The 19,812-nt window shown below is 56.0% G+C and overlaps 1 protein-coding gene across 1 annotated transcript in view; it reads right to left on the bottom strand.

The window, feature by feature from the left end:
- CNTN6 (contactin 6) overlaps nt 1–19,812 on the bottom strand; it is a gene marked incomplete at both ends in the record, with an annotated part of 111,041 nt that overhangs the window by 14,328 nt on the left and 76,901 nt on the right. The window contains one exon of the mRNA XM_084246579.1: nt 11,957–12,084. Coding sequence (XP_084102705.1) covers nt 11,957–12,084 — 128 coding nt within the window. The remainder of the gene's footprint in view (nt 1–11,956; nt 12,085–19,812) is intronic.

Genomic DNA, 19,812 nt, shown 5'->3' on the forward strand with positions numbered 1-19,812 from the left:
GGCCAGGTCTGGGCCACCGATGCGGTGGGTTCTGTGAGCCCTCGGAGAGTGAAAAGACGACTTGGAGCCAACACGTCCCAAAGGAAGCTATTCAGTTCCCCGTCAAACATTTTTGCACTAATCATGTCATAAAATCCTGGACAGTTTCATTCACGCTTTATGCGAAGCTCACGTGGACAGAAAACGGCGGCTCTCAAGGGCAGCGCTGGCGCGGGAGGAGCCCGCTGTCCTCAGACCTCACTGCTTCTTCGTGCCGAGGCTCCGGGCGGTGTCACCGCGCCCGCTGCCGGAGACACGCTGTGTCCCCGAGGCCGTAAGGACCCGCGTGTGCAGGGAGATAACCGCGAGCTTATACTCACAAGGGAGCGCAGGATAGATTTTTCACTTTTGCAGAGTCGTGACAACCGTCTCCCACCCTAGTTAAAAACCCGCTGTGAAGCGGGAAAGCGACAGGCCTCCTGCTCAGCCCCGAGCCCGGTCTGCTGCGCCGACCACCCTCACCCACGCCAGCCCCACGCGGCCGCCTCGAAACCTGCACGCCACAGACTCACGCTTCAGAGGACAGCCCCGTGGGGCCTCAGCTGAGAATCCTACATTTTCCTGCTTGAGAGACATGTGGTGATCGGAAATGTTCGACTTTTTTTTTTTTAATAACCAAGCAATGCTGAGTTAGAGGGTGAAGAACTGACCGCGAGGGCAGTGGCTCGCCACGCAGATGCCCCATCGCACCCGATAACTTGCCGTAAGAGATGAGCGTCCAGGGCTTAGGGATCTGGACAAACTACTGCGCAAGAAAATGGCACATGAAGTTTCCAAGCAGTGAAAGGGACCCCTGGCAAATCTCTCTCTCAAGTCTGTGTGCAAGGAGAGAAACTAGAAGCTTCATTTCCCTCCTAGTTCTTCAAGCTGCTCCAGGCCCGGGCGCGGAGACTGAAGGTCTGTGTCTGGGATCTGGGAGCCCTGAGCTCCGTCCTCACAACGCTGGGCTGGGCGCTGCTCCAACATTTTAAAATGCCAGGTTTCCTTAACAAAGACCTGGGGTGGGAAGCAGGAAGTAATAATCTCAGGTTTCAGGCACACGCTGGGAAAAGAGCCGGGGAGAAGACAGCACATTTCTGAGGACAATGGAGAAAGCAGAGTTCAGGCTGCGCACAGATGGGCCTTCACGGGCGCGCGCCTCAGCAGTTACTTGTCTCCTCCTCGTTAGATCAGATGCATGCAATATTTATTCTAATCATTTCTGGGAAAAAGTCTGAAGAGTGGTTTTGTGGACAAGCTCAGTTTTAACCACAAGTCTTCACGTCTCTGCCCCAGAGTGAGAACAAGAGGTGGTGGGCTTCGGAAGAGCCTTCTCGTCTCGGGGGTGTGAACCCCGCGGTCTCTCCGGGAAAGTCGAGCTCAGTCTCATTCACACTTGTGGGAGGAGCCAGCTAATTGCACGTGCTGGTGGAGCAAAACTGCTCTGATTCACAGTTTTACATCATGCAATTAAGGCAATTTTCAAACATTAAAGATGACAGCCCCCCTTTCCACATGGTGGAAAGTGGGGAGCGTCCCCGCCACCCCCAGCTCATGGTTGTGCGGGATGGAAAGGTGGACTCAGGGGCCAGCAACGCCGCCCTCCTAGCCCATGAGGCTCACGAGCAGTCACTACTTTGTTCAGTTATTAAATAACATTGATGGAGAACTGCCATGTCCTGACATCGCTAAATATTAGAAACAGAATGAGGAGGAAGAGGAAAAGAAGCCAACCGTTCACCTGGGAGACTGCAGCCCCGAGAGCAAGGCCCAGATCAGCTCCGAGAATGAGGTGGTGGTGGGTGTGCCTGGGCTGGAGGAAAGGCTCCAGGGAATGGTTCCATTGTACTCCAAGGTTTCCCCGCAGGGCCTGAGGGGTCATTTCACCTGGGAGAGGAAGGCAAAGGCTGGCCAGGTAAGGCGCTGGTGGGGGGCAGGGGGGGACGGGTGGGGGGGTGTGCCCCTGCAGGCCAGTCCTCCCCAGAGGAAGCCTGGCATCTTTCGAGCTTCTTTCCTTGAAATAAACCAGAGGGACAGTTTCTATTTCATAGCATTTTATTCTTCTTGCATATTCTTTAAGTAACTCTAGAAATTCTAGTCCGATAGTTTAAAAAAAAATCACTGTGCATATAAATTTCCTCAAACTGTGAATTTCCTGGCCCGCCATGACACTGACTCAGCCGTCTGCGCGGGAGCCCGGGAAGTGGGCTTCTGACAGTGGCTTCTTCAGGTGATTTTCACGCAGTTTGTTGCTGGACCATGTTTTGAGAAATATTGCCTCAGGTTTTGAAATCTGAACCTGAAATTTCTACTTAAGCAAAACACAAGCCAGCTAACACACTGCCACCAAGTCTCGCTCTGCACCCAGGACGGCGTCCTGTCTAATACAGGGTCACTGGTTAGCAGCGCCGCAAGGAAGTCTAGATGGATTTCCAAGCCATCCGACTGGAGCTAATTCTGTGCACTGGATCTGCCGTGAGTTTCCCAGCACAGTTTATTTAGCATATTCAAAGCTCCAAGAACGACTGTTTTTAGGAAACAGCATAACTACATTTACCAGTTTATGAAACATTTTTAATCTATGTGACATCTCTTAATTCATTCTGGGGTACAAGCAATTCAGAGAAACAATATTTGGAAATTTCACTCCACGGCTGAGGAGTTAACACACAGTTCCTATGCACGTGCGCGTGCGAGCGTGTGCAGGCAGCTGGCATACACGCGACATTGTATTGAGTCAGCCCTGTAAGTCTGACCTCTAAAACATTTGGGAAAAAATGTTGATTTTTTTTCTCTTTTTAATTATTTTTTTAAAGATTTATTTTCTTTATGTATGCATACAAAGGCTGGGTGCAGACCAGAGATTTTTTTAAGAGGAGAGTCTTGTTATGCTAACAAAGTCCCTCCTTGACCTGAGGGATTTGCTTCCAGCTTATCTGTGGTGGCATCGGGGATGACAGGAATGCGGAGTGTCTGTGGCTGGTGGGCAGCTGGGAGCGCCTTTTCTGTGTGTTTGTGACTTCGAACTATTACACAGGAAGGCAGCAGTGGAGGTCGGGAGCTGCCCTGAGGAGGCGCATTTCCACTCAGCTGCCTCGGTGATGGGGCGGAGTGCCAAGAGGTCACAAGTCACGGAGCCTCACATTTCAGAACTTCAGCAGTGACCACTCTAGCCTCTTCCATGAGATGAACGCCACGTGTAAACAGCTCGATCTAACGATCCTTTCCTCACGTACAAGAAAAGTCTAACAAAATAGTGAGCTCATGATGAACAGCCGCTCGAAAGCCCATCCCTCAAACAGCCAGTGATGTTTCCAGAACATCGTCAATGCCAAGCACCTCAGGAGACATCGGAACTTGTGGTCTCAAAATGTCTGTCAGAGCTGCTGGGCCTGGTGTCTCGGCACACCCAGGACACATCCCAGTCCGGTGGCCCGGCCGGCGGCAGGTCTGCTCCCTGCTGCCTGTCAGGAGCCAGGGGCCGAGTGTGTTATTTTTGGTCACTTTGTACTTGTCTTGTGCACCTTGAACTCAACTGAAATCTCAATCCGTGGGTGAAAGCTCCGTGTCATGGCTCAGAGTAAATGCTCACCAGGTGACTGAGTTATTGGCTCCCCCAGAAGATGGACAATGTGTAAGAAAAATGACCAGGCCTTGTCCTTGGAGCAGACAGATGATGCAGCCTCTGCCCGTCCATGGCATTGGAGGGAAGTTGCCAACACTGATATAAAGGGGACGAGAGCAAAAAGAGCACTTCCACAGGCGCCACAATCCTGTTTTCTCTCACGGGGTAACTTGTGGAGACTAGAGATACCTTTAAAATGTAGCACATCTTCCCTGGGCGTCTCCCATCAGCCCGCCAAGTCCTGCTCCCAAGGCCGGAATTCCTTTCCCCACTCAGATGCTTCCGTGCGGCCCTGCCCCTAGGCCCCAGGACTCCACCGCACCCCCGGGCGCGGCCTCTCCCTCTGTCTTCACTGGGTGGACATCTCTGTTGGGAATGGAATTCTTACTGGTGTGTCTTTTGGTCCTGGAAGCACTTTCTGGATTCCCTGGTCCCAGTTACCATGTCAACAGCCAGCCTCACTGCTGCTCCCTTGAAGGCCGGGCCTCTTTCCAGCAGGCTCTCCCCGCCTTTGCTTTCCCTACCGAGTGCTTGTCCAGGCCGTCCTGGGCAGTAAGCCTCACCGGGCTCAGGGCTCCTGCAGGACAGCTGCTGCCCTTCTGGGTCTTTAATCTGGCAAGTGTTTCCTTCAACACCGCCCTGGCTCTCCTCCTCCCTCCCGGGACCAGCGGTGTAGATGTCAGCCGAGGGCGCCCTGCTCCTCCGTCCACCCAGCCCCCTCCACCCGACGGCTGTCCCGCGCTCTCCCCGCCCCGTCCCATCTTCCCTCTGGTCCGAGCCGGGCGGAAACCAACCCAGAATCTTTAACTTTAGAGTTTGTATTTTTCAGATGTCCAACTGATTTTTAACACATAGTGTTTCTTTTCTGAAATTCTCCATGCCAGCCTTTATTTTTTGACCACATTAATCATAATTAGTATTTTTTTTCAGCATGTGGCAAACCGTTCTCATCACGGCAGCACCACGCGACCCTGCGACTCCAGGCATCGCCCCGAACACGGACGCGAGGCTCCCGCGCCCGCCCACAGCAGCAGCGTCCAGGCGGGGGCGCGGGGACCCGGGGCCGGACACGCAGCCTGGAAGTCACAGACATGGCCACTTGCTAGACAGAGCAGCGGCTTTGGGGACAAAATGGATGATCTTGAGGTGCTGACGCTCAGCGGAGTGAGTCAGCAAGAGAAAGAACATTCTGGATGGTCTCACTCACGTGTTGTTACACATCACCAGAGGAAAGAAACTGGCAAACATCAGGAAGAATTCATGGACAGCGTGGGACAGAAACTGGTTGCCAGAGAGGGCTGCAGAGGGAGGGGCGGGGGAAGGTGAAGGGTGGTGGGAGTGGGCAGGCACGCGGAGGGTAGAGCTGTGCTGCCCAAACCCACAATGCAAACAAGTGGCAAATCAATGACATTCGCACGGAAATCGTGATTATTTAAGTGCCTACTCCTCGGCCTGGAGCCCACTGTGCCGGCCGCGTCCCCCGGCCCCTGGTGATTGGCCGTGGCCCCCAACTCCCTGGAGCACGTCACTGAAGGCATCTCGGGTCAGAATGAAAATGTTTTTATTTTGTATGTTTCCCCCGAAGGTCTGCTTTTCAAGCAGATGATTTCAGAAAGAGTAGGATTCAGCCAGATACCGTTATGCGTGGCGTCTGAACCCTTGTCATGTTAGGGGCTGGTCAAGTCTGCTGTCCCTGTGCCGGGACCAGGCCCAGGCATGTCTCCGCTCACGGCACGGAAGGTGCTAGCTGCCCTCAGCCTACTGGGATCCTTCTGCACCGGTTCTGGTCTCCCTCGCGCAGAGCGCGCACCAGCGTTTCTGCTCAGCTGCTTTCTGCTGCCCGGGTCTCACATCCCTGGTTCGCGCTGCTTAGGAACTTTCCAGAGATGCAAACCCCAAAGGCACTGGACCCACCAACTGCACCTTCTTGGCCCCCCACATCGTCACAGACACCCCGGCTGTTGTCACAGCTCCTTCAAAGGGAGCTCTGTGCTTCTTTTCAAAGATCGGTTGATGCTGGCATGATGCTGGTGATGAAGCTACTTCAGCCAATGAGGATGGTTTCAACACCATTGCTGACGGTCTGTGACAGACTGGACAGGGCTATTCGGGCCATTTATCAATAGGCTTCTAGACAACAGCTTGGAAAACATGGTAATTGACACCAGTTGCAGAAAACAGTATTATTTTGAACGGAAGAAGAATCCCTTACCATAGAAACAGACTAAATGTCCACGCAATCGCTTACCCAGAGCCATGCAGACAGTGGCGACCCGGACGTCCTCCGCAGTCAGTGGAAAGCCTCGTGAAGACGCTGAGCTGGCCAGTGGAGGACTCCTGCCGCGAGAGGCACAGGGTCTCACCCGCAGATTTGCAGGAGCCTTGCAGCTTCCAGCAGGAGACACAATGGGATCCAGATGGCCACTTTTGAGGCTCCGGTGGGCTTCTCCACCTCAGCATTATTAACATGTTGACACTGGGCAGGCGAGTCTTTGTTGCATGAAGAGTAGCTAGATTCAGAACGAGGTGGGAGGCGATCTGGGCTCTGTAGGGTGTTTAGCAGCGTCCTTGGCCTCATCAGCCCACCTGATGCCACAGAACAACCAACTTTCTCCACGTTGCCAACCATCTCCAGGGTAAGACCAACGAGAACCTCTGTGCTCCGGCAGGACCCGGGCAGGGCTGGCAGCCACGGAATGGGATTTGGTAACTGGCATAGCAGGAAGGGCTTGGATTCGAGATAATTCTTGATGCTGAGGCCACCTGCTGGACAGCTGGCCCTGGAGCTGATGATGTCAGATTGGCCAACAGGTCTTCCTGCACCAGAGGGAGCAGCGGGGCAGAAATTCCTTCCGCCCTTCAGCCCCTCTGGGCTCCGGGAGGAGGGGATGACTGGGCGCCTGGAGTCCCTGTCACGGCAGGCGCCCACACCCCTTGTTGTCCCAGGGAGCAAGGAGCGGAGCGGCTGGGCTGGCTAGAGCAGGAGCGGGGTGTCCCGCGTGTGGGGCGCGCCAGGTCACGGCCGGAGCTGCCTCCGCAGCCGGCCTTGGGGACTAGGGGACAAGACAAGATGCGGAGAGTCTCCCAAATGCTCCCCAGGGAACCACCCAGGCCCATCCTCCAGCCCGAGGGTCAATGGCCAAGGCTCGGCACCTCCCTCTGTCTGGGAGCGCACAGCCCAGAGCACACACTCCCGGACACTCCTGACAAAGCACAGCGGTGGGAACAGAGACACCCACTGGGGACGCCAAGGAGGAGGCAGGAAAAATCAACCAGGACAGCACAATTAGCGATATTTTCAGGGAGAGGGAAAGAGAGCGAAGTGTCACATAAAGAAACAGCTGGAGAATCACAATGAGAATCACTTAAAAATCAGACACTTTAAAATTTAAAAAAAATGGTTAAATAAAAACTCAGTAGAAAATCTGGAAGACAGAGTTGAGGACATCTCCCTGGAGGTCGCGCAAAAAGAGCATGAAACGGGGCCTGGGCGAGAGAAGCAGACAGTGCGTGACCAGGGACGTGTGTGTCAAGACCTCGAACACACTCTCGCGGTAGAGCTGCAGCTAAGCAGCTTTAAATAAGTGAAATTTTAGAAGTACACACACACGCATGTGCACACTTAACGTAGAGTAGCGGTTTAGGGATTCTGACTAATAAATAACAGGGATTTCAGCAGAAGGAATGGACTAAATAATTCAGACATTCGGAGCGAGGACCTAGAGCTTCCGCGGAGACGCTGCGCCCGGCACAGGCAGGGCTGGGGATAATGAGCCGCCGCCGTCCTGGGCTGAGCAAACAAGGCTGAGGGCAGGAGGGGAGACCCGCAGGGGAGCGCAGGGCCGGGACATCTCAGCTCTCGGGCAGAGTGGGCCTCAGAGCTCTGGCAAGTGATGACTTTCAGTCTGGAATTCCATTTCCAGCTGAACCATCGATCTCAAGCTTAGAATACAGGCGTTTCCAACATGAACGATCTCAAAAGTGGCATCTCTTCAAGTTTTTCTCCAAAAACGCACAGAAGACGCATTCCACCAGGACGAGGGGGAACGCCAAGCAAGAGCGGGGCCTGCCGTCCGGCCTCGGGCTGACACCCAGGGCGGGCTCACGCCTTGGGACAAGTCAGGGTTATGCTGCGTAAATATTTGCCAAAACTCAACAAACGCACACTGCAGAATGACGGGTGGAGCCCCTCAAACAGCGCTCTCTGCCCGGGACGCAGGCTGGGGGCAGCTCAGGGCCGGCAGCCACTGCCCGCTGCTCCCTGGGCCCCACAAGGCCGCGGAAGGCGCGCGCAGCCACCGCCGCACAGACTCACCGGAACATGAGGAGGAGGACGAGGTGCGGCGACTCCCTGACACGCGAACCTCAGGTGCCTCGTTTGTGCACGCCCTGCCTCAGTCTCCCCTGTGTAAGAGGGAGAAACTGCTACCTGCCTCTAGGTGCCGTTCGGAGAGTTTGAGAACATGCGTGAGGTGCCGGTGGGTGTGGGGCCGAGGCGACGGGGACAGCAGGGGGACCAGCCCCCACAGAGCAGCTGACTCGTCTGCCTCCCCCACAGGCGCCGGGGCCATCCCCACGCCCACAGCCCACGGACCCATGGCACCACGGACCCACGGCACGTCGTAACCCAGAGGAGCCCGCCCCAGTTTTCATGAAAGAACCACAGAACAAAATCTGGACCGACCATGGGTCTCATCTGGTTAAAAAAGCCCTGGCCCATGAAAAGGCGCGCGCCCACAGAGCACGATGCCCGCCCCTCAGGCCGCGTCCCCGAGCTGCCCCACAGCGGCTCTCCCGGCCCGGCGCGCCACCACCCCGACCGCAGGCTGCGGACCCGGCACACGGAGACCGAAGGGCACGGGCCTGGGTGTGCTTAGGGAGGCTCCTGTTGCTTTTTTTCACTCGAATAAATCGCAGATTCAGGCCACACTGACCCACTCGCCATTAGTTCACTAGCACAGAGGCGAAGAAATTTCATCCTGACCAGAAAAAAAAAATCACTACAGATTTGCCTTTTCCTTAAAACTCATTCACCCGTGATCCCGACATCAACACCGCCTGCCCGTTCCAGGGCCTGAGGGCCTCCCTGCAGAGAGCGAGGCCACAGAGCGAAACACTCTGGAGAAACAGAGACCCCGGGGGACCCCGGCCGCTCTCCAACTGATGCATTCCAACGTGTCCCTGGTTTCCCCGCCGCTCGCTCGGGGTTCACTCAATAAAGCTGGGTTTCTCCTTAAGCCGCGCTCAACTCGCCAATCCCTTCAACGGCCTTTCAAAGCCATAAAGCCTCCAATTATCCACCTCCTCCCTCCTCTCCGCCAGTGGCCGCCCCGCGCGAGAAGCGGACAGGCCGGCTGTCTGCGGCATAATGGAGACCTCCATCACCAAGAATAAACAACGAAATGAGCAGCAATAAACTTAATTTGCACATTAGATATGCTTTTCCAAGTTCCGACATTTCAGTGGAAAATAACGCCGGAGCAATGAGGCCTATCATTGAACATCCGGGCCTTCTCTAGAGGGGAACGCAAACAAATGTTGCCTACGAGCAAGATCAAGATCGTTTTTACAGCCTGCTGTTCCTCTGCTTTTTAATAATTTTCCAAACTCCCGATCGAATGACTCCCCTTCCCCCTGACCTCCACCCACCTCCTGGCTCGTCCACTTGCTGCCGCCTCCCTGAACCCTGGGAACACAACCCCGGCCCCCCCGCCCCCCTGAGCACGGCCCATCCGGGGCGTGGCCAGCCTCTCCCAGCCTCGGCAAAGCAGGCGCTAATTGCACTCACGATGCTTCTCAATGGGAAACTGCCTTTCCTGCTGCATTAGTGAAACAGAAATTCCCGACATACCGTGCAGATAACTGCTGAATCCTCTTAGCACAGATAAGCCGTATGGGCTAAAACCTAAGCTGGAAACATCTTACTCTTGTAACTATTATCTTTTTACATGTTATCTAACAACAGCATTTCTTGCATGACTGAGGCTGATAAGTAAATTCAAAGAGAGATGATTGTTTTATCAGCTTTACGGAAATTTCTCATTTGCTCCTTACCACCCTATTACCAGGAAGGTCACTATATGCTGATTCTGGCTTGAGAGGTAAAATTATGTTTGACTCCATGATGACAATCAGATAAATAGAGATGCGGACACACACACACACACACACACACACACACACTCTACAGCCAACCACAGGGCTGTGCTCTCAGCAGTTGAGAAAATGGTTGATTCAATGCACAATATAGTAATTATTCCTCAGAGAGTGAAGCTTCGAGTTTGTAGGCTGTAAAGTAACTCTGGGGGTGCTGTCCTCGACATGGGGCGTGAAAGGAAATGGAGGCAGCGGTCCAGGGAGGAGGTCGAGGGACGTCAGACCCGCATTCACACAGCAATGTGCTGAGAGAGACCCTCGGGGATGCAGGTGCAGCAGACGCAGGGCAAAGCAACCTCCCACCCGTGCTGCACAGGCACTTGGCGTCTGTGCGATCGCACTCCTGGGTTAGCACTTCTCTGCCGTCACGCGCGGTGCTCCCACTCACGCCGCTCACCCTGGCTCCTGCCAGCGACAAGGAAGCACAAGACCTCAGAGTCCCCTGAAAATGGGGTGAGGTCAGGCCAGGAAGGCAAAGACAAGCAGCCGGGGTGCCGTCAGGGTGTGAGTGGCGATGGCTGGGCGCTGCGGGGCTGACCCCGGCACCAGGAGCCTCCCTGGGCTGGCCCTGCCACGGCGCCGCCTGCATGTCCCCGGCTTCCATCTGTGCCCCGGCTGCGTCTGTGGGGAGAGACGGCCACAACCGGAGTGGGAGGAGCGCGCTTCCCCTGATGCTCTTCACTGCGGAGCCATCTAAGAAATTTAAACCCTGAAAAATTAAAACCATCTCCATTTTAGAGCGGAGGGGCCAGCTGGGATTTCCGGTCAGCATCCACGGGGGCCGTCTCTGAGTCTTTACTGCGCAGATCACAAAGCCAAAGGCCTAAGAAACATCTGGGAAGGAAAACCCGCGCAGCTCAGTCTGTCTGGAAACACCCTTTTCTTAGTCTGGGGCCCGCGCCGCCTCCACGGTGCACTTTAGCAACAAAGCCACAGCCCCGGGCACCGGCCAGCGGCCTCCCGCGACTGTCTTTCCTACTACTAGCCGCACCCCCTCTGTTCCGTATTGCAGTTGCACCCGGCTTTCTCCCCCCTTGGGAGACGCCCGCTCCGCCACTTCTCCGCCACCCAGTCCCGTCTTCTGCTGGAATAACATGAACACACACAGCCGGCTCCCTCTTTGGGAATGAGGTCACCAACCTCACCTTCTCCCTCCGTAATGGGCGAGTTATTTCTCCAAACATAAAGCAGTCACGCTTCTCAGTACAGGGGGGTCACCCAAATTCCGCTGCAGAACCCCCCCACTGAGCATAGCTGCAGCACGCCCCCGGACGCCAGGCCCGTCTCTCTGCACGCCCGATGGCGACACCATCCCACAGGAATGAGGGCTTTCGAATGGGCCACCCGGGGGGGATTCCGGCCAGGCTTGTTGCTCACATCCCCCTGGAGCTCGTCGAACAACTGCCTGCCTCATGTAATGCGCCCGGGACAAGGCGGGTGGACTCGCTTTCAGGGGGAAAGGGGTGACTGTTGTCCCTGAGACATTGTCAAGGACCGCTGAAGCACAGCAGCAAACTGCTTTTTATAGAATGTATTTATTTTAATGGAAATGATGATAAAGCACCAATTGCTGAATTTAATCATTTGGGCTTAATTAGCTGTTCAAACTACTTTATGAAGACGGTCGTTTTTATCATGCAGGAGGCAGAAAGCTGACAGCTCCCATAAACATGCGTGTGTCAAAGCTGAGGTTCAGCACTGCAAAGTGGCCAGGACGGGGGAGACTCGGCGCCAAGTCCGGGGCCCCAGGGGGCGCAGGGGCGCGGCTGTGCTTTACAGCGGAGGCCAGGACCGTGGCTTCCTGCCCAGGCGTGGCCGCGTCTGCTGCGAAGGGGCAGGTGCCAACTCCCGGGGACCAGGGGCTTTCACGCCTCCTCTGCCAGGATGCTACCAGAAGCGTGTGCCGGGGCCTGGGCTGCACCAGCGGCACTCCTGGAGCTGCGTGGCCAAATGGTCAGTCACTCCTCAGATACGAGGGCCTCTCAGAGAAGACCAGCCCAAAACAGTATCCAGAAGTGACTGTGTCCCACCCGGCGGCATCTGTGGCAACTCAGACGTGAAGGGTGCAGGCGGCCATTCTAATGCTGGGGATCAAGGGCTCAGTGGACACCGGGCCGGACGCGCACCCAGGCTCCCCAGGACAAGACAGCAGAGTACCTTTCACCACCAGGCTCCCTGTGCTCCTTGCCACGCCAAACTGGTTGGTGGCCACACACGTGTACCCTCCAGCGTCCGCCCTGGTGACGTTGCGCATCCGGAGGCTGCCGTCTGCCCCGAGGGACACTCTGCAGAGGAAACACAAGCAAGGGGGCAATGCTCAGCGCCACGAGTCGCCCGCTGACCTGTGTTTCCAGACATGCCACGGCCATAGACGCACCCCACACGGAGGGCTCGCTGCTCCCCCACGAGCACCCACTGAATGGGCAGGTGGGAGCATGCGGTGGCCCCGCTGACCCCGATGGTGGCACCCACACTGTCGGCCCCATGCCCACTCAGCAGGGCCAGGCGCTCCGCTGCCCGTTGTCTGACTCCCAGGGACGCGGCTGTTCACCAAGCGCCCTGAGAAGCCGCCCCATGAGAGCCGAGCGTGGCTGCACAGAAACGGGGCCGTGTCCACCTGGGCGCCCCTCTGGGCGCACCCGCACATGCGGCTGCTGCCAGGGCGCCTCTGTGGGCTCGCCCGTTGGGGACTTTGTGGCCTCCCTCCAGGCAGGACGGAGGCTGCGGGGGTCAGACAAGGGGCTGCGCCTCTCCAAGCACTGGTGGGGGCTACGCCCCATCACCCATAAAAGGTCCCCTAACATTCCCAGGAGACTCAGAGCACCAGATGCCACGCGGGCAAGCCCTGATCACCACACATCAGCTTCAATCAGCAAAGATTACCTTTATTTCTAAATAAGGATTGATCTTGTTTTCATAAGCTTGATATGCAAAAAATCTACAAGAATAAAAATGTTATATTTAAATTTTAATGAAAATCACCAAATTGATTTATCATGTATTAAAAAGAGATGATTAACAAGACCATTCTCCCTGGCAACCTAGGCTAGAGCCAGGCAGACATCGAACTCTAATAATAAGATTTTCGGACATGATAAATAGTATGAATATTTCAACTTTCTTTTTTTTATTACTGAGAGATGTTAAAATATAGCAAAAAAAGAAAACCCTCCTTCTTGAGACAATGTAGATGGAGTCAAATCACTTACCGCAGTGCTAATTTTATGGTGAATAATTAAACAACAAAAAAGAAAAGTGTGACTTTCCAGTTTGCACATATCAGAACACGGCTCAACAGAAATTATTTTTACAAGTGTTTTCTTCTTCCTCCCTGTGCGATGGGCAAGTCCTGTGGAGGAAGCTGCACATGAAGCTGATCTGGAACATCCCGGCCAAAATCGGAACACCAGACTGGGTTTTTCTACTCTTTTTTTGGGGTATTTTAGAGCACACTTTGAAATGGAATCTGAGGAAAGGACATATTAATAAAAAACATTCAAATATTCTCTCCCCTTTTAGCAAATAACCTTTTCTGGCATTTAAATACAAAACACGACCAGAAATGTCGATAAACTTGGCTCTCTGAAAAACGGGGCACATTCCAGTGATGAAAGTGCTTGAATGACCCGCAGAGAGAGCAGCGTTCTGGGGAGGAGAGCAGAGGACGGTCGCGTAAACACCGCACGTGTTTACGCCAGGACTCGGCTGGCAGTGCACCGCGAGGGCCAGGGTTCTCGGAAGTGTGGCCCGCAGAGTGCATGCGTGTTGGGGTGTGGTGGGGCCCCCACAAACTCAACAGCAACTTCAGTGCGCAGCTGGGAGTGCGGCGACGATGAAACCTTTCAGAAGTGTACCCAGGAAATATCTCCTCAGTGCCCGTGCCTTCGAGCACAGTGGGAACGTAGGAGGGGGACGCTGACGCCAGAGGCGCTGTCCCGTGCCAGACTCCCCACGGGAGCCTCGGACATGATGCAATGGGGCTGCGGTCTCTCCACACGGGCCGCTCCTAAATAACCTCCGTGAAACTGAAAGTCACTGAGTCAGACCGTGGGGTTCACCGTTACCATCAGCCCCAGCTTACACACCAGGAAACAGAGGCACAGGGACAAACAGAACTCACCCCGTGCCTCGAGGGGGTCAGGGCCCGGTTCTGTTCATGTCCTCCTGCTTCTCTGCAAGTTTTGAAAGCGCCGTTAATATGATTACTCAGAGCATGAACCTGAGCAGGGCCAGAGGGGGATGGACGCATGAACAGGCGGACAGAGAGGCGGGTGGCTGTACCGACTGGCTGACAGGCCGACACAGACATACTTTCATTTGCATATAATGACCTTTAATGTTGGAGGGTCTTGATCTGACTTCAGGGAGCCCCTACCTCCCTGAAACACAAGCTATGACGTGTGCACGCAGTGCGTTTCCTCAGTTGGAAGCTTCTGTGAGACCTTAAAGGCGACTTTGGTATCCCTGCTATGGGAGAATTTTACCCATAAATTTTTTAACATATGAGGTCAAACAGTGGCGATGCTGATGCCAGGGTCCTTGCCTTCTCCACCCTGTGCCACTGGGTGTTATTAACAGAGTAGCAGGTAGAATGTGGGGGTTAAGTGCCTGTGAGGGACTCTGAGCCCCAAGAGTTACCACCTGTCTGTGGGGCCAAGTGACCCAGGCCCAGGCCTTCTCATCTTCCCCTGGGGAGTCAGGGAGAGCCTCGTCACACCGGGCAGGCTGCACAGAGGGCTTGGGCTGCTTAGCTCGGCGTGGGATTCCTGGTCAGCAGTCAGGAGGCGCTAAGGAACCAGCCTCTCGCCCTGCCAGCTTCACCGGCACAGGCCCCAGGGGGTGGGGGTGTTTCCTTCAGTTTGAACAAAGGGCCTGAGAGGCTGTGCCGGGCTTTCTGGAAGGAGCCTGAAGCCAGCACCCAGCGCCAGGCTCCACGCTTCAGAGCCAGACTTCCGTGTGGCCCCCGCGCTGCCTCCAGCCTGGGACTTGGCCACACACAACCTCCCAGTTTTATGCGGCAACTGGAGAGAAGGTCGTGGTGGGACGGAAGGACCGACGTGCCGGCTATTAATCTCACTCTCGCTCCCCGCTGATGCGAGCAGTTGGCCTTTGCTCTTCTCCCAACTCAGCCCAGCAGTCGGGACTCTTGCTCTGGTTCTTACCCACGCCTGGAGGCCAACCCGGTGTCCGCCTGGGCTCGGGAGGCCCTGCAGGCTGTCCTGCAGGTGGAGTGGCCAGGCCAGGGGCACCCGCGTCGTCGGTCTCAGCTCACCGATGACGCCCTACCTGGGCGTCCATCCTCAAACACTCACTTAACCAGAGTATCTCAATTGTTCACACGGATCAAATGGAAAATTCCCCCCAAATTACCAAAGCTCACTATTCCATTCAGATGATTAAATCACAAATGAGGGCATTTGCATTTAAGATGTGCCGTGAAAAATTAGCACGAAAGTCATTTCCACGTGGCGGTGTGTCGTGACCATGGGCAGCGGCGGCGCTGACAGCGCCTGGTGAGGTGGCACAGTTCCCTGACTGCACCCGGCCACGGACAGGTACAAACTGACATGGGCTGACGTCAGAGGCGCGAGGAACCTCGCGGAGACAGAGCCACCAGCACCCACGACGCCAAGGCCGGCTGACACGGGGGAGGAGGCCACAGGGGCGTGGTCATCGGACCTTCCCGCCCTCGCACCGCTGGGGGTGACAGGAAGAAAGCAGCAGAGCCGCCCACTGGCCTTCGTCCGGCCCTCGGCCTCTGCTTGAGGCGCTCCTGAGGACACAGCAGCTGGGGACGTGTCGGGAGGCCAGTGCGGGCGGGACTGTCACGGCCGCGCTTCTGTGTGCCCACGAGAGAGCTGGTCACGGACGCTTCACGCACAGCAACACTGACGCCGGCTCAACTCCGAGGCTAAGTGGCCATGTGTCCAGTCTTTCGTTTACCCACATCTAAAACACAGGTTTCCACGTGATCTAAGTGCACGGGAAGCGCTGACCCCGTGTTTGGCGTTGACAGTCGCCCCTCATCAAGTTTGAGGACACAGAAGACCAGCGGCAGCGAAATTTTTGAGCTAAGAGAAATTAGGACATTGGGTAATTACAATTTCTTATTTCTGAAACTAGAGCAATACTGCTCTTTTTATAGCGATATTATTAACTGGAATATTGCTTCCAGTTCTGTCTAAAGATAATACTGTAGACCATGAAATTTTAATTGACTATCTAATTTTTCTAATATCTCAAAAATGTAAAATAGATTGGATTGAAATGAATGAGATAAGAAGTGGAAAAATGCGTATAAATTTTGACTCTTCACAGTTTAGATTTTAGATAAAATGTCCCACTGGAATCCATTTTAAATCAAACATTGATAGAACAGTTTCATAATTTCAGCACTTGGCTACCTCTATCTCTGCTGATCGCACTCTCATCTAATAAGCTGTCTTTTCACAAGTCCTCGTTTAAACAAGCCACAGGGATGGCCGACCTGGTCTCCACAGCAGTAAATACCAGGCTCCCTCAAGTCCAGGGGAAGAGTCTCCTTCCCCTGCTTCATAGCAATACTTTAAAAGGCTGTCGTGCCAATCACGCCCAGGGCATCTCTCCCGCCTCTGGCCAGGGCACCTTTAAAGATTTAATCAACAGATTTGTGAAAACCTATCTCATCTGACCATATAAAAACATCACAGTAGGGAAAAAGAATACAAAAAGAGACGACGAGAAAGAGGCTGAAAGGAATATTCTGGAGAGAGATGGAGCTGCCCCCCCAGACCAGCCGGAACACTCCAGAAAGTGCATTATCAGACGCACTCGACTCCTCCGCTCCATCTGCATTTAGTGGATCACAGACGTTCTCCTCTGGGAGAGCGGCGTGAGGGCACGGGCGGGGGCACGCACATGCCTCCCAGGCCCGCCCGTGGAAACCCAGCATCGGCCGGATCCTGCAGAGAGCCGGCGCTCGCTCCTGCCCGCCCCCTGGAGCCTGCTCCCAGGTAGCCCCAGTCTGCAGACAGTGCCCAGCCTGGGCCTGGGGGCGGAAGCCCTGGGTCTCTGGGCTCATGGCCAGTCCCTGGCCAGAGGGTAGGACGTGAGCTGCAGGCTGCTGCCTCCACCTGCCCTGCTCGGGGGTGTCGTGGGACCTGGCAGGGGAGCAGCTTGTCCACGGCACACCTGCCACCAGTCCCCTTTTCCACAGCGCTCTCCCCCAAACAGTACAGGTGACTAATTCTTCCATAAAAGTGAGCTGTCTGCAGGCGCCGAGTGGCCTTGACAGCCAGGCCTGGTCTTCTGGTCCCGAGTCGGGGCTTTTTCTACCAAGTCACGATACTGACCTGCTTTCAAATGTTTTTTTAAGACCTTTTAACGTAGAGTACTTTTAGGTTCAGAGCAAAACTGAATGAAAAGTGCAGCGATTACCACCCCCACCCCCGCACGCACGGCCTCCTGCCGTCCCAGTCCCAGCAGAGGTGACGTGTTAGCGCCCTGAGCCGGTGGATACACCATCATGCACAGTGATGTCTGCTGTCAGCTTCCTGTGGGTCTGGAAAAACGCGCAATGAGATGTCTCCAGCACCAGTGTCACCACCGCCCCGAAGCCCCCGGGCTTCCCGGTTGTCCACCCCGGCCGGCGTCCGCTGGTCTCACCGCTGCAGGCCGGCTTTCCCCAGGGCCGCACGCTGGGGTCAGCCCTGGCTTCAGGGCTCCTCTGGGAGGCTGTGAGGCCGACAGTCATGTCCTCACAGCTCTGAACAGGACTCCACCTTCTGGTGGGACAGGTTTGGTCGCCTGTTCCCCTGGTGAGGGGCCCCTTGGTTGCTTCGGGTGTTGGCAACTGTGAACAAAGCTTCCCTCAACTATGGTGAGGGGGTTTGGGCACATTTTTAAGTGGAGTCCCGTGGGTAAACAGGCAGGCGGGGAGGTCCAGACAAACACAGAAGCACATTGCCTTTTACAAGAACCCCGAGTGTCCCCCGTGTCTGGGTTCCACCCCCAGGGCGAGGGATGCTGTGCTGGCCTCCCCAGGCCTGGGCTGCTGGCGCTCTGGGTCAGGGCACTCACGTCCAAGCTCGCACTTCCCTGACACAGCACGCCGCAGGTCCTCACAGGCCCACCTGCTCGCCCACACCTGCTCTGGGAAGCTCTGCCCCGGCTCTGGCCCATCAGTTTGGAAGAAGCTGCCTGTTTTGTCATGGGTGAGTCCTGTGAGTTCTGTGTGCATCTCAGCGAGCAGTCTTCTGCTACATGCGTCTCCTGCAAATACTTCCTCTCGGTCCGTGGCTTGATTTATTCCAGTAACTTTGTCTTCCATAGAGCAGAAGTTTTCAATTTGAAGGAAGTCCAGTTTCCCATGCCCTTGCTGCGGGCCTGATGGGTGCTACAGCTAGAGGCCATATCCAGCCCCAGGCCATCTGGTTTCCCTTCCGCCTTCTGGAGATTCTGTAATTCTGTGGCATTTAGGTATGTGGTTCATTTTGAGTTAATTTTTGTGAGCCACCCTCCCAGAGCAGGGCCGGGCGAGGGCCAGCAGAGAGAGCCGTGCGAGGGGCAGACTCGGCGGCCGTGGGCTTCTGCTCTCAGGCGCAGGCGCGCAGGGGGCGTTGCCAGAATCCGTCTGCGGCCCCGTGTCTCTCCGGCAGGCAGTGAGCGCGAGTACTTGGAACAGGCTTTCTAGGGCTCTCTCAGTCATCTCTGGGCAGTTACCCGTTACTGGGAGTAAGAGTCAGTGACGATGACATTTCAGAGCAGACAGAACCGTACACAAGGCTTATAATGCCGTCTAAAAAAGTACATTTTCCCACAGAGGAATTTCCAAGGTCAAGAGCTAAAAATCATTCCTCCTTGTATTCGCTGTAAAAAGCGAACCGTCTTTCCACATCTCATCTTACTCTGAGTCTTCCGTGCGCAGCTGCATGTTCTAGCAGAGAGAGGAGCTCAAGCCTCCCCCGGCCCCCCCGCCCCTCAACCCCACTGCGAGCTCACTTCTGCTCAGGCCACCCAGGGGAGGCTCCAGAAAGGCCGTGCGCCACCCAGATGGAGGCGCGGGGACGCCTTGCCCGTGGCAGCTCGAGGCCCTGCTCCAAGGGAGCGGCAGGTGGGCAGGAGGAGAGGCCTCTGAGGCCTCTCCTGCCTGCGCACACTGTCCTTGGGGCACACACGTTCATCCCACTGTGACCACTGGGCCGGGCCCTGGGCCGGGCCCCATCGTGGGCACACCTGGGCCAGGCTGTGCAGGCTGGAAGACATGGGGGGGGGGGGAGTCGGGTGCGGGGGTGGAAGGTCTCCCTCGAAGGGGCTTTCCTGGGTCTACTCGGATCAGGAGAGGCTCCCCAGGGCAGGACAACCATGAGAGGGTCCACAACTGGTCAACTCCTCCCCGTGCTCAGCAGGTGCAGCCGGCCTGGGACTGGTGCAGCCGCCGCCCCCGGCAGGCTCACGGGAGGCAGCGCCTTGTCCGGGCCCCGCTGGCCTGCTGTGTGTGGAGGTGCAGGGCCCCACCCTCAGCAGAACAGGGGCAGTGATGTCCCCTGGGGGCAGAAGCCCTCCCAGCCCCTCACAGTCTGACACACAGGGGCACTGCACACCCTCTCCTGTTCCTCTTCACCTGGCCTGGGCCTTCACTGGGCCTCAGGGAGGGGCTGGGCGCCCCTGGGCTCTGGCACATGTTCCTGGGACCAGGCTGCTGGCCGGCCTCTCCCTGGACTCACTGCATCCATGGCAGGTACCCCAAGGGACGGGACGCAGAGACCCAGTGACCTCCACGGCTCCCCCCTACTGGGCCATGTGGCGCACTGCGTCCTGGGGACACCGGCATGACCCCTTCCCAAGGCCGGGAGCTCCCGGGGCGTCCTCGCCCTGACGTCCTCCACATGCGACCTCCGCGGCTAGGCCAGGGAACGGCCTTCACTTGCGCGGGGCCAGGACTCTGGGATCACACAGACTCGCGTCACAAGTCACGGCTGCTCCCGGGAGACGCAGCGACACAGCGTGAGGCCCTCCTGGGGACGCCCAGTCGG

This window comes from Talpa europaea (assembly GCF_964194135.1).
Source record: "Talpa europaea genome assembly, chromosome: 11".
In the NCBI taxonomy this organism is placed as follows: Eukaryota; Metazoa; Chordata; class Mammalia; order Eulipotyphla; family Talpidae; genus Talpa; species Talpa europaea.